The sequence below is a fragment of the Cinclus cinclus genome, chromosome Z (genome assembly GCF_963662255.1).
Source record: "Cinclus cinclus chromosome Z, bCinCin1.1, whole genome shotgun sequence".
In the NCBI taxonomy this organism is placed as follows: Eukaryota; Metazoa; Chordata; class Aves; order Passeriformes; family Cinclidae; genus Cinclus; species Cinclus cinclus.
In genome coordinates, this window is record NC_085084.1 from 62,617,392 (window position 1) to 62,632,518 (window position 15,127).

The 15,127-nt window shown below is 37.5% G+C and overlaps 1 protein-coding gene across 1 annotated transcript in view; it reads right to left on the bottom strand.

The window, feature by feature from the left end:
- Positions 1-409: 409 nt before the first annotated feature.
- The window catches only part of DMGDH (dimethylglycine dehydrogenase), a 36,957-nt gene continuing 22,239 nt past the window's right edge, over positions 410-15,127 (bottom strand). The window contains exons 11-16 of the mRNA XM_062513305.1: positions 12,711-12,841; positions 10,737-10,954; positions 9,696-9,853; positions 8,522-8,581; positions 1,305-1,439; positions 410-632 (exon numbers count right to left, since the gene is read on the bottom strand). Of these exons, the coding sequence (XP_062369289.1) occupies positions 417-632; positions 1,305-1,439; positions 8,522-8,581; positions 9,696-9,853; positions 10,737-10,954; positions 12,711-12,841 (918 nt within the window). The 3' untranslated portion in view covers positions 410-416. The remainder of the gene's footprint in view (positions 633-1,304; positions 1,440-8,521; positions 8,582-9,695; positions 9,854-10,736; positions 10,955-12,710; positions 12,842-15,127) is intronic.

Sequence of the window (15,127 nt, forward strand, 5' to 3'; positions counted from 1 at the left end):
AGGATAAGCTACTTTACCTCAAGGGCGGGCAAAGGAGAAACTGTGAGTGTGAGGGAAGGGGAGGAATTTGCTATTGGATAGAATCAAGCGCACATTCCTCATACAGATTAACACAGATCTGTAAACCAATGTGAGCACAAGCTGGATCAATGATGTACTCATTCCTTGCCACTTTCTGCTCACAAGTGCTACTGGGAAGCAGAACACACAGTGGCTTATCAACCCTGCTCAGCTTTCTAATGTGAACTGTGCATACAGGGAAGTAGGAAGTAATGCTGTTGAATTTCTCACTCATGTATGGCAATGAAGATGTTGTGTTTAGTAATTAGAAAATCTGAGTAGTTTAATTCTCTTAATTTTATGCATATTAATGGCACTATTCCCTACTGCACAATTTACTGTATCCTCATCTCTGTTTATATTTTGGGACTTTCACCCTTTCTCTGAAGGCGCATTCTTGTTGGTTCAGTCAGCACCAATGGCTCCTGTATAATGGTTGCTGGATAATTTTTACCTAAAAGCTCAACCTCCAATTTCTGTCCAACTTTGCTGAGTTCCACGGGAACATATGCAAAGGCCAGACTCTGCTGAGCTCCATAACTGAAACATCCAGATGTGGTATTGCCAACAACCTGAAAAAAAACAAAACCAATTATATTCATTTTCAAGATGCAGTGAAATTTTCTGTAAAAAAAACAAAAACAAAACAACAAAAAAACAGCCAACAACCCAAACAACTAGACACCTCACATTTTGGTTTATACACTTCAGACATCATGCAAGTTTCTAGTGTGTCGTGCAGTTCATAATATTCTAAACAGAGAGTAATACCACCTGAAACTGGGAAATTTTTGCTTTTTGAAAAAACACCCTATTCTTATTATGTTCAATTAAGTTTTCACTGGAACATATACAACACGCATACACATGTTTATTATCTGTAACAATTTCACAAAGTGAATATTTCAACACGTAATCTGTACTGAAGTGTGGAGCCCCAAATTTTGCTGTTGTTTCATTTCTTTTGAGTAGCAAAAGTGTTTTCTTAGGACAGCAATGAACTTGCAGAAGAAGAGAATGGATGACAACACTTTAGTCTGTTCCAACTCTAGTTTCAATGACAGTATTTTACATCTTCTCTGTAGGTATTTAGTTAGTCTTTACTTCTTGCTGGAAGATTAGAGTGTTTATCATAGCTTCAAACTGTTCTGTGCCAGTAAAATAGAAATAATGTATTCACACTTGAAACATAAAGATTCTGTTCATGGAAAATGATGTTTTGCAACATGAACTATAGTCCTTGCCTTGCCATTGTGCCACACGCTTTCATTTCCCTCTGGATCAACATTATCTGTTTCCAGGGTGAGATATACCAGGCGTCGTTTAAGCCCCTTTTCCTTAATCTGCTTCAGTGCTTGTTTTCCTGTAAAGTCTGCTGCCTGAAAAAATACAAGATAATTATCATATAAGGTTATTTGGGTTCTCCAACATGTTTAGAGATATAAACATTTAAATGTATCTTAGTGTGTTTGCCTGTCAAATGAGTATTTTGTATGAAATATAGATGAAACCAAACCTTTGGCAGACAGTGTATCTTGTATCTTGGTATTTTTATATTGGTATATTATACCTTGGTAACTTTATTTTCTCTATTAGTTTTCCTAGATCTCAGCCTTTAATATCCGTAATTCCAGCATAGTATAAACATATACATAGTAAGCTGTGTTATAAGCCTACGTGCCCAGTTAAGATTGCAAGCCAGAAGACTGTACATCATTTCAGTGCCTATGACAAGAAGTGAATTCCAACACCCAGATCCTGAAGTCTGGGCCTTGCTCTGTCAAACTTCTTCCTTTTGAAGCCATCATCAATTTATGACAGTAACATGTCAGTATTCCACTTTGATGTCTCTGCCAGGCTGCACAGCTTGCACAGTTTACTCCAGATTCTTGTTTTAAGGTAGGTGCATTTTTTCCCATATCTGCCATTTTATGGGATAATGCAGCATATTTTGTAAAGAATGCTGCTATTGTCTGGAATTTTCTTTTTCAGCCTGCTTAGAAAGGTACAAGCAGATTCTCATATTTCCAGAAGAAGACTGCACAAATGTGTGACAAGTAAGGGAGTAGCTACTGCCAAGTCTCAGAACCCTCAAGGGTATATAGGACAGTATTTACTGTATTGATCACACTGAGCTGATTCCAGTAGCCTGATTCTATCACAGAATCATTTAGGTAGGAAGAGGCCTCTAAGCTCATTGAGTGCAATCTTTCACCAACCACTGCCTTATCAATTATAGCTAGCACAAAATGTCATGTCCAGTCGTTTCTTGAACATCTCCAGGGATGGTGACACCATCACCTCTCTGGACAGTCCTTTCCAGTGCTCAACAACTCTTTCCAGGAAGAAATTCTTCATTATGTCCATTTTTTCTCCTATGGCTCAGATCAGACAGAACAAAAGAATTGTATTCAAACTAAATTGCCAAATATACATAAGCCTGTCCCATGGGCAGAAACACAACAGTAGTTACAAAGTCCTCTAGCTTTCTAGCCTTTGCTTCACTGGCAGTGAAAGCCATTTTAAGTTGATCTTAGGTCTGAAGGAATTATGTTAATCTGATGAGTATTTAAGGGAAAATAAATGAAATATTGTTGAAGTCTTCAAAAATACTGTTTCTGGTAATGTTCTTTAATTTCAGTAGAGAATTATTGCACTGTCAGAATTACAAGCAACACATACGTGGAATATTATACAGTTAGTTCATGTGTTCTTATATTTCTTGAGGTCCACTCAAATCCATGTATAGGCTCAGAAAAAATTATTTAAGTGATGAAGAGTTTTTCCACTATGAAAGTCTAGGCTCTGTAAGCAGTTGTGAAAAACAGCTTATGAACCAGTTAAGGAGCAGTTAGTCTGAAAATCAAGGTGATTCAACTGGGGTTAAAGCAAATACTGCACATGTTCAACAGTTATTTGCAACAAATATATACAACTCTCTCAACAAGGAACTGCTGTAATTTATTCAGAATACCCCTTAGGTTTGTGGGCATAAAGCCAAATCATGAACACGCAGTCACGCAAATGAGTCAAGCAGCACCAACAGCTACTGTCATCTACTACAACCAAAATGTTACAACATCTGGAGGCAGTCTCTATACATTTTGAATGTATTTTAGTGTATTTTGAAATTTTTTGTAGCTAGATGCTGTTTAATTATCTCAGGATAACACTCCAAATGATGACTGCCTCACCAGCCTGATAAATGAAGACAATTTTTCTTCTCCTAGAGTAAATATTTGAAAAGTTTCTTTCTCTGTAGAAAATCAAAGCTACAATTTACACCACACAAAAGTTTTGTAAGGGAGGTGGCCAGTCTGTATGTATGGCACCTGCACCAATGCATCCTTCGTTCAATCCACCTAAGCCCTTCTTCTATGCAGTCAGCTATAGGAAATTGATATGATAGAAGCAATGGATGAATTACTGTGTTATTTTGACTCAAAATCCCTTATTGGGTGCTTATTCCTTTAGATGGCCAAACAAATACACAGGGAGTCACCTAGATGTGTATTTTATATAGGTAACAAAATCTTTGCAGATTCTTTCTAATATGTTTCCTAACCTGTATACATTTATGGAATAAGTCCTCTGTTTTTCTGACCCTCTGGACACTGAATAAAGTAATGATAGAATACAGTTCCACTCACTCCTGAACTTCAGCTTGAATGGGGGACAGGACTTAGGTTGAAAAGTACATTCAATATGTTATAAGCATAATAAATGGAGAATGAAAGGGTTGGGGTAGGGGAAGAAGCACCACGCCCCACCTCAAATATCCTATCCGTCACTCCATCGTTTTTCCTGTCCCTAGGCTCTTTAGCCCTTTTTCAGTAAAGCCTCTGCTCTTTCTTCTTCCTCCTCTTCCCCTTCTTTGTGTGGAGTAAAGGTGTCATGGAACACAATCTTATTCCAGGTTATGGTGTGGGGTCAGTGACCACTATTGTAGTCTTTCCTCTCAGAACAAAAGGGATGCAAGCTGGAGAAGTGAAGCAAGGGTAGACAATGGTAGCCAGGGGATGCAGGAATTCTTAAAGTGCAGGCTGTTCCACACCAAGACCATGGGAACACAAGCTGGACTAAAACAACTGAGGGACAGTTTTGGCAAGTGGCCAGGACAGAAACAAATGACTAGAAAGAGGAGGGAATAAAACTGTAAATCGAAGCCTGCTATCAAAGCAATAAAAGGGTGGAGGCACATCCTTAGAACTGCTCATTCTAGCTTCCTGAGCGATAACATCTTATGTACTGTTATGTTGGAGGTTAGGTCAATACTCAAGGACTGGATCTTGTCATTCACTTACCTATTATGAAGCTGATGGGTGCGACAAAACTTCAATTCATAATGCATACCAAAGCAATTAAATACTCGTGTCTAACAGGTATAACAGTAAAAAACCACCAAATGTCAAAGTGAGAAGAAGAGGTAGCACCTGTAGCCTGAGAGAAGTGCTTTGACAAGGACATTCAGGCAGTCACTGAGCAGGGATGGAAGAGATGAAATGCAATTAGTGATAAGCAGATAAGGAAAAAACCAAGAATAAAATGAGGTTTTAGGATGGTAGTAAATAGGAGAAAAAGAAAAAAAAAAGGCGGGGGGGAACTGGTAGAATAGACCTAAGGAAAAAAAAAAGAGATTCTGCATACAGAAAAATCTGGAAAGAAGTTTGGAATTGAGAACAAAATACCTGCTCCAGTAAACAAAGAGGGCTGAGGTGAAGAAACACTGCCTCAAAGAATAGCAGTTTCTCCTACTGGAAACAGACGAAATATCAGTCAAGCACTCGGACCCTGACCTAGAGCAGAGTTCCCTTCCCAAGCCGCGGTGCTGCTCCCAAGTCCCTGTTTCTGCAGCGACCAGGAGATGGCAGTCTTGGATACAGCAACACAAGCACAAACCCACCAAGAGCCAACTGCGGACTTTGAGCTCAGAAATATCCTCCTAAAAGAATTCATTTCCGTGGGCTGGTATGATGATTTTTCACTCTAACATCAAGTTTCATATGGATATCTAGTCCATTGCAGTCAGGAGGTGATATACCCCTTGAGCACTCAAAAACCTGAGCAAGTGCAAATGTACAGAACAGTATGGATGTGGACCAAAAAGAATTGCATATTTTCTTTCATAAAGATATTCTGTGTATTTCCTGGAACAGTGACTAACTTTAGGACTCTAACGAATATTTAGTAGCAGAGTGCTTACTAATGAGATGAGGCTATCTAACAACTATCTGAATGTAACTGAACAGCCAAAAGAAAGACAAAAAAAGGACAAAAACGAAAGACAGCAGATATTTAAAAAAAAACAACCATCCCTAATCTGGACAGATTTTTTTTGCAAAATTGTGAAAGCATTTTATACTCTAAATTATAAATTAATCCTGTTAGTGCCTCTCCACTTTTGTTAAATGGCAGCCCACGCTGCTAATCTGTGCAGGGAAGCAACTACAACATTAGTGAAACAGAGATTATCAAGCAGACTCTAGAGGAAACACCTAGAACAACGCCTCAGACCTTCTGACAAAATGAAGGCTGATACAGAAACCCTGTGGAAATGGGTTTACTTATTGTCATGTTTTAATTTAATACCCTGCAAGGAATGAGAGTCAGCTACATCTTTGAAGAATTTTTCCTATTATTCATCACACAAAAATTACTAGTCTGTACACGAAGATGATGTACACACTAAACTTCCTAAACACAGAGACCATCAGGATTTTATGGAGACTTTACATCTCTTCACCACACATATTCCCCAGATATTTGAATGTCCTCTTGTAGAAATTAAAATTTTTTTGATTGTATTTACCTTCACAGGCATCTGGCTCTTCATTAATTTTAATCTGTTTAGAAACTGTTTTCATTTTCCATGGCATACCATGCAAGGTTCACTTATGTTGAAGTCTTTTCACAACTGTTTTGTGAACTATTTCAGCTGCTTGTTGCACAGTAAGAGCTCCAGTAATTAACTGAACAGTGCCTTTTGGTTCTAATTTACACAGAGATCAGCACTTTCCCCAGCTGAGGGTGCATGCTTAAAAGGAATAATCCTTGTGAGGAGCTGAACAGACAAAAATGTCAAAAAGTGGTATTTAAGTATCTGTTGCTTGTAATTTATATGTAATTTACCCTTTTTTGAGGGGAAAATTTCCATAACAGTAGAAACAGGTAACAAAAGATTGTTTTGTTTGTGTTCAGTCATGGCAGCCTGTAAAAAAATGGTGAGGTCTGTGCTATGCCAAACATGCAACAAAACCAGAGGCATGGGACTGGGACTCAAACTGCCAAGAAGCAGAGTAAATAATCTCACTCTGCATTTCACGCTGCAGTGTTTAGAGTGCTTCCAACAGCTGAATTAGCTCAGGTACCTCTGAAGTGTCAACATACAGTCACAACTGCCCTCATTTAAGTCAATAAAAAACCATTGATTATTTCCTTTTTCACATTAGTTCAGCAAAACTGGCAAAAGCTTCAGGGCTGACATGCTGCATTTCTGCAGGACATTCATTCATGCCCATTTGTCTACCATGCGAGTACCTGCTCTTGAGAACTGCTCCAACCACGTATTTCAACCATGCAAACTGTGTGCAGAGCAAATAAGGAATCAAGCACTTCTTGCACACTAATGCCTTCCTATGATCCATATGGCTACCTCTACCTTGGCAAGGAACAGCTTTCCCTGGTTATGGCTGCTTTCCAATTTATGCTAAAGGAAAGGGAAAAAAAAAAAAAAACAAACACCACCACCACCACCACCAAAAAAAAAAAAAAAAACAAAAAAAACCCCCCAAAACACCACAAAACCCCCACAGTTGTATCAAAAGGAAGTGGAAAGAAAAACAAGTAATAGTAGATTCTTTTATTACCTTTCCTGCAATTCTGCTAATCTCTCCTCAAGATGGAAAGGCTTTGATTTGTAAATGCAGCTTAATTCTAATCTATAAAACTCCGTACTTCTCTTGCATGTGTCACTTCCTTGGATTAAGGCAAAATTATACTACCCAATGGTAGCGTACTCCACTACATGCAGGAACTGTCACTGACATCCTTGGTAGCACCCTGCCTCAATCCTCTGTAGGTTGAAGAACTTTACCTTCTATAGACAGCTCAACAGTGAGAGGAAAAACACCTTCGTGGGCTTGTTCTGTTATGGTCAGTGAAATTGTCTCATAAATATAAAAGCATCCTTTTACATTTAACATGCTTCTGGTAATTCTTTTCCTGTGCAAAATTTATTTTTTATTTAGAGATGTAACTGAAAGTTTGGGATGCTTCTTACCAGTTCTACCTGTGCCTCCACATAACAGGACAAATATATTAAGGACCATTTATTATCTGATTCATTACCATTTCAGGTACAAAGGGAGCATAAATAATAAGTTTGTTGCTATACCACACTGCATCATTGTTAAGATTAAATGCTTTGCAAACGTTTTTTTCTTCTTGATCTCCCTTATGTACTTTAGTTTATAAATTAATAATGAAGCAAAAGATCAAGTCAGAAATCAGCCGTCATTTAGGAACCTCACTTGCAATCTTCTAGGACCAGATTTTTCATGTTAGAAATTTCAGATCCATTGTGCAGGCAACTACTGTTAGAGTTGGTGGAATGACTGAAAACAGTAGATGGGTTTAGATCTGCACGGATTTCACCAGATTTCATGGAAAGGTCCGCTATTTGACAGAGTTTAGACATTTAGTTCACAATTCATTTGGACCAGGAAAGAAAATTACAAACAATTTTTTGTATCTATTAGACTAAAACAGAATTTGAATTGCTAAAATATTAATTTTTTTAAGAAGTGAGGTGCTAATTGAAGGAGATAGAACAGTATCTTTTCTTTTTTACTGTACAGTTGAATTCAACTAGCTCATTCTCTAACCTTCAAATCAGGTGAAAACAATTTATGAGCAGAAGACCTCTTCAGAAATTCCATTAACAAATAATTATTCTTTTAACCAACATAATAATTTAACTTATATTTAACTTATTGTTGTCAGTTGTCCCAAGCAACTCTAAAAAATACACTTTCCTTCAGTAATTGTTGTACCAGAGTGGTAGCCCGGGAAAAAATTCTAGAGAGATCTACTTTAACAAGAATGAACAGGTAGAATATTAACACAGTATGAACAGGTTTGTTCAACTTCTGTGTGTGTGCATATATACTACGTGGTTACAAAAGTACATGACTAAGATTTGTCTCTGAAAATAAATAAAGAGTTATTTTTCACGTAGACAATGTTAAACATTTGCAACTTCCTGATCTAAGGTACAATTTTGATAGCAAGGAACTTGGGGAAGATATCTTTAAACAAGTTGCTACTTGTAAAGTAATTATAGTGGTGGTGGGGTTGTTTCACTAAATCTATTTTTTTTTCCAGCTAATGGCATTTTTCATTTTCAAACATGTAAGGAATAATCTTGGACATAATACAACATTTTGAAAATAGTAAGACATACCTTGTTTAGCTTTACAAAATAATCCAGTCCAGCTTCCAAGGGATTAGTGTCACAGTTCATCTGTTGAAAGATAAAAATTCACCATGCGTGCATGATGGACCATCATAGCTTTTGGACTGGGTGGGGAGTTGGGGAGGGTGGTGTTTATTCATTCTATAAAATCCTTCTATTTACTCTGTTGTCATAGTCTCCCACACTGTATGCACAACTTCTGTCTGAATACACTGCAGGCTTCCAACAAGGGGCTCAGAAAATATATCAACTAGCACACCTAATATGACATACAGATATGTAAACCAGTCATCTAAGTTTCCATATGCAAAGTAAACACTTTTCAGTAAGAAATAGGTTTTTTCATCAAAGCAGAATGGATCCTCAGAAGACTGAGTAACTGAGGTACGCACACCATTCACACCTCAGCAGAATGACTTAGCTGAAGAGGGAAATAAAACACAAAGCCAATTTTGTTCACCACCTTCCCATTAGCTGTAGGGGGAATAATTTCTTACGCAGCACTTGAAGAAAGAATGAAAATAACTATCAAAGGGCAAACCAAAAGGACCTTTAAATTCCCACTACTTCAACATTTTGAGTTCTTTCATATCCAAAGGAAAAATTTAAGGTAAAATGAAATGATACTGATTTTCCCCAAATTCTCTAGTCCCTGTGAGGAGTTCTTTATTATGAATGAGGAAATTATGCAGGAACAAGGTAAAGGAAAATGAAAAAGTTCCAAATACATTATAAAGCAAAAATAATTTGCCTCTCATGACATAGTTATTCGAGCAATAAAACATTTTGAGAACCTGTCAGCCAAACCTTTGATTTTGAAAGAGCTCAGCAAAACCCTCATGATTTTGTTATATGCAAGAGGAAAACTACATGTGAATCAAAATAAGTGCTTCTTTGCCAGCAGTGCAATGGAGCATACCAGTTGTTTTTATTTAGAAAATCACCAGTAAGAATTATAGCAGCTTCTCCAGCTTGAGGAAAATTTTCTTTTCATTCCAAACTGAGAAAATGTGCTAGCTGTGCTAGCTATGACTAAAAGCTGCATAGTCACAACAAATTTTAAAATAAAATTAAAAAAACCCACCAGCACAACACCCCCTGCATGACAAAAGAAAAGCCTCAAACCTCCAGAAATAATAATAAAGAAGTTTTGTTTCCTGACCTCTGCTCCCCAAGCTCGGAAACCCTTTTCCAGCCTCAAAGCATTTAGAGCATATGTTCCAAAGTCATCAATTCCGTCTTTTTGGCCAGCTTCCATGATTGCACTGTAAAGAGGTACAGAATCTTCTTTTCTATGGTAGAGCTCCCAGCCCAATTCACCTATTACAAAAAATATTAGTATTTCAATCAGCTCAGTTAAACGACCCTAATAAATATACTCCTGTCCTTGGTCAAAATTGAGGATCAATGCAGTAAGTGTTAATTAACACTCTAGGGTCAATTCTATCATAAAGCAAGTCTATTCCCAGCAAGAACTAACAGAGGATTTGTGCCCTACATCTTAAGCAGTGGTACTATTACTCAAATTTGAACTGTTAACTGAAAGCTGTGGGTAAAAAAACTAACAAAATAACTGATAAGAAGAGGTCATGTAACAAAGTCACAAGGATAAATTAAGGACATTATAAACAGATGATGACTTGGCAAGTGAACAGCAAATGTAACTGAGTGTAAATAAAAATGAGTGTATTTTACATATATAGCACAACAGAAAGAATATGAATTGTAAGGACTTCAGTTGCTTCAAAATCCTCTTCATTCAGTCTATTACACTCAAAATAGATGCAAAAAGAAATAAAAATAAAAAGTAACTGGGAAAGCCAGATACTAAGCACTACAGCATTACATTTTCAAGGCACATTACAAACACTAATATACGGTAATCCGAAAACAATTCTTGACGTTAGTTCTGCAGCAAATACCAAAGAGGTTATCAGAACTGGCTTTTTGTTCTGTAAAATAAATATTTACACTATAGGGTATTTCTAGAGAAAAAGGTCTTGGAAAAACTCAGCACAGACCCTGAATATATCACATCTGAAAATCAATGCACCGGGATGCCTCCCACACTCACATGTAAGATGTAATAAACCTACATCTTATGAATACATGATGAGATTTAGTTTTCAACATAATTTTATTGACATTTATTGCTTTATTCATTGTCTCTTTCCTTAAGTGCATGTTTTTTTCTACTGCTTACCTGTGTAAGATATCCTAATGGCAGTAACAGCAATATTGGCAAGTTTCAGAAGTCTACACTGGAGAAACTTAAAAGAAGCATCACTTAGGTCTTCATTTGTCAACTTCTGGAGGACCTGTCGTGCATGTGGACCTGCTACACTAAGTACTCCCATCTCATCTGTCATGTTTTCTATTTCAGCTTTGTATCCACCACTTGTTATTTTCTCTTCTATCCATCTACACATAAAACATAATACTGATGTTACACTTCTTATGAAAAAAAAAAAAGAATTTAATAAGATTTTACTAGGAGTTCTTTTTTGTTAGTAGTGTTCATTTCCCCAGCAACTCCCAGTCCCACACTCCCAAAACTAACAAAACTATGTGCTACATTAGATAGACAAATCCATTGTTGATGTTAGAGTTTTCTGGTGATACACTGATATAGGAACACAGGAATCTGAGATACAGCCAGGAAATAACAGCATTTAAATCGGTAGAACAGTATTTTTAAGGTAAGGTAAAGAAGTGATCTCCCACAATGACAACAGATTTGGGTTTGGATCCAGAATGTGTTGATAAAATGTCAGCATAAAAGAAGAGTAAGGAATAAACACTATGAACATAAGAAACCTCTAAATATATTTCTGTGGCAATAGAAATGTACAAGCAGGTTTTTTGCTTCCTGAATACACATTCAAAGTATTGGCAGGAAATTCAGTAAGAATTTAATCAAAAACAACAGCTGCAAATTATCTTTCAGGAAGCTCAGAAAATAAATTTTAAAAAAGGGTATATTTAAAAATCTTACAGAATACTGCATTGTTAAGCAGAATTTTAAAATCTCAGACCTTGGCAAGTACCAAACAGGACTGCAGAAAATCTGTAGAATTAAATACATTACATCTGGGTCTGCCATTTGGTTTCTGAATGTACCAATTTCCGTGGGGCTGTTAAGAAATAGTACACTATTCTTTGCCTGTTAGGGTAGTGAGTTTCAATCCTTAATGTGTTGATTCATTTTGACTAACTGATTTGCCAGCAACATCCAATAAGAAGAGCACTAGAAATGTCAATTCCAATGCTCATCTATGATAATTTAGTGAAGCCCTCTCCTCTCTCCTCTCCTCTCCTCTCCTCTCCTCTCCTCTCCTCTCCTCTCCTCTCCTCTCCTCTCCTCTCCTCTCCTCTCCTCTCCTCTCCTCTCCTCTCCTCTCCTCTCCTCTCCTCTCCTCTCCTCTCCTCTCCTCTCCTCTCCTCTCCTCTCCTCTCCTCTCCTCTCCTCTCCTCTCCTCTCCTCTCCTCTCCTCTCCTCTCCTCTCCTCTCCTCTCCTCTCCTCTCCTCTCCTCTCCTCTCCTCTCCTCTCCTTTCCTTTCCTTTCCTTTCCTTTCCTTTCCTTTCCTTTCCTTTCCTTTCCTTTCCTTTCCTTTCCTTTCCTTTCCTTTCCTTTCCTTTCCTTTCCTTTCCTTTCCTTTCCTTTCCTTTCCTTTCCTTTCCTTTCCTTTCCTTTCCACTATGTGACCAGAGATCCCAAAGCAGAAGATGTTACCACAGCATCAAGAAGACTGCACTGCCTATCTGTCTGGGCCAGGTCAGTGCCTCTGGGGTCATCCTTGTTAAGAGCCAATTTTCTTTTTTGCGTAAGAGAACACACTAGAAAGGAACAGCCATGCTGTGTTACATCATGCAGTGCCAAAGACAAACAGGTCCAACAACAAAACAAGAACTACCCCCAATAAAGTATATTACATAACTGTTAGCAGGTTGTCCATCTTTTTACATCAGCAATAATTCAATATCCAACGCTTATACTTCAGAATTCAAGTCAACCGAATTTCTAAGAAACTAAAATCAATAAATAAGTAGAATTCTCGTGAACTTTGTGAAAATTTTGTTGAGTAATAATAGAGAATTTGGAACTCAGTAAAAATGTTTCTTTACTAATTTGGCTATATTGCAGTATGTACTTACTGCGTTAAAAAATACACTAACCTCAGATCATGGAGCTCTGACCCTGACCCAGTTACAAGCATGAATTCTCCAGGATACAGTTGAGAGACGGTTAGCTCAGCATAAACTTTTCCTCTTGGTGTTAACATATGGCTTATATTTGTGGAACCCACCTAGAGAGTAAAATTTGTGATTATTAAGAATGCAAAATAAAACCTTTACATTCTTAAACATCATTAAATATTTGGCTATTTGTCTTCATTTGAGAAAACAATTTTTTATGTTTGCTCTGCTATGCAATAATAGGAGTGGAGAGATGTACAGCTGGCCAATCTCAAGCTTTGAAGCAGAAGCTTCACTTTTTCCTTTACAGAAAAAAGGAAATTTAAAAAATAAGATAAATCAAGACCTTAATAAATATCTCCTAATTATGCATTACAGAAGGCATTCTTAAGCTACATTTGTTTTCATCTAAATAAAAAAATTCTCCATGTAATTGATATGAATATTCCTGTGAATAAGGTTTTAGGTCCCAAGAGAATAACATACACTTTTCCCCTTACTATAAAGAGGGAAATAGTGCGCTGGCTTATGCTTCTGTGGCTCTGATTTGTGAATGCTTTTCTATTTTTTGTAATTGCTGACTACGAATCTCTATCTCTGCACATTTGAATCAGATTCTGTATAGAAACTCAATCCCTAGAGACAGAATTTCAAGTAACAGTTACTTAGCAGTGGCCATAAAACAGGTGCATGTTCATACACGTATCATCCACAGAAACAAATGTAAATATGCCATAGCTGTTGTGCTGGCCTGGATCCAAAGGCAGAATTTGATCTCTCTACTTTAATCATTCTGCTTTCACTGAACCTTGTCAACAACCCAGTCAGCAGCCAGATTCTATATAATGAACCAAGAAAGGAAAAATATTTCAGATATTATTTGGCAGGTCTTATTACATGATTTAATTATGCCATAGTTATTGGTATATTACAGGCATACAGCTGAATTTTCAGGACCGGATGCTGGTCACTCTCAACCCAATTGCAATACCATTATAACTCTGGTAACTCCACCAGATTATTTTATGATGGAGACAAGCATGAATGGGACCAAAAATCAGACAGCTTAAGTAACAACAGCTGTGAATGCTGGGTTTTTAAGTGGACTCATAAACTGTACCTTCTGCTTTGCCACCTAACTTTCCTTGGCATTGCTGATTCAATTCCATAGAAAGTACTTGTTCTCATAATTTCCTGTTTAATCTTGATTTCCCTGTACCACATAAATCTATTCAGCAAGTATTATCCATGCCCACTGATGACTCAGTTACTCTGCCTCTACTCCTAACTAGACGGAAGACAAACTTTCAATTCAAATTGTTGCCACAAAGTTAATACAGTAAAAAATATGACTACATGGCAATTTAAGTTCCTTAAGTTTCTCCTAGGATATCAATCTTGTCCCTTCCCACTGAGTTGACCTTAACCTGTCAGAAGAGCTTGTCTACCTTCAAAACTATAGTCTCAGCATATCTGTTGTTTCCTTATGTTTTCTCCTTTTTGATTTCTGATCCAATGAAAACAGCCACCTACTGCAAATACCTGATGAAATTCTGTGCTTAAATGACTAACCCAAGTCATCCTGCAACTGCAGGGTCACTTCAGAAAGGAACAATCTGCTTGCCAGAGGTGTATCTCTAAAGACACTGCATGAGAGTGTTTGACAAAGTAGGAAATAAAAAGGATTCGGAGCAAAACCTGAAAACCAAGAATGAGAAATATGGGGTAGTTTGTCCCAGTATGCCATTTTTTAGCACAAGATCATACTCTGAGGATCTATGAACAGCCACATTTGAGAAAAATTATGTATGTGAGGTGAAAGTGGAACCTCCTGAGTATTTGCAACCCTGCCTGCACCAGGCAGCCAGGTGTGAAGCAAAATCAGTATGAGTAAAGGAAAACAATGGGTTGCATTTGAAAAAAAAGACAAAGCTGCTCCCTTGGGAATTCATTATACTATGATCAGGCAAGAGCCCCTTCCACTGTTCTGCTCTGCTGCTCTAGTTGCTACTGTAAAGCACAATTTTAGGCAGGCACCTGCCAAGCTATTCAACTGTAAGAGAATTCCAGCTAGGATTTGCTTGCATTTTTTAGAAAAAGATTTGAAACACAAGAGGCTGTCTGAACATAAGGAAACATTTCTTTTACTATAAAGTGGCTATGCATAGGAAACAGTTGCCCAGTTAACTCAAAAGCCATCTGAACATATTCCTAGGTGATGAGTTCCAGGTGACACTTGTCCAACAGGGGGTTGGACAAAGTGATATCCAGAGGTCCCTTCCAACCTCATCCATTCTGATTCAATGATCTCTGCCAAAAGGTACTTCTGTGTGGGGCTAGTCTAGTACAAAAACACACGTGTGTGCTTCAGAGTGCAATACATCTGACACAGAAAC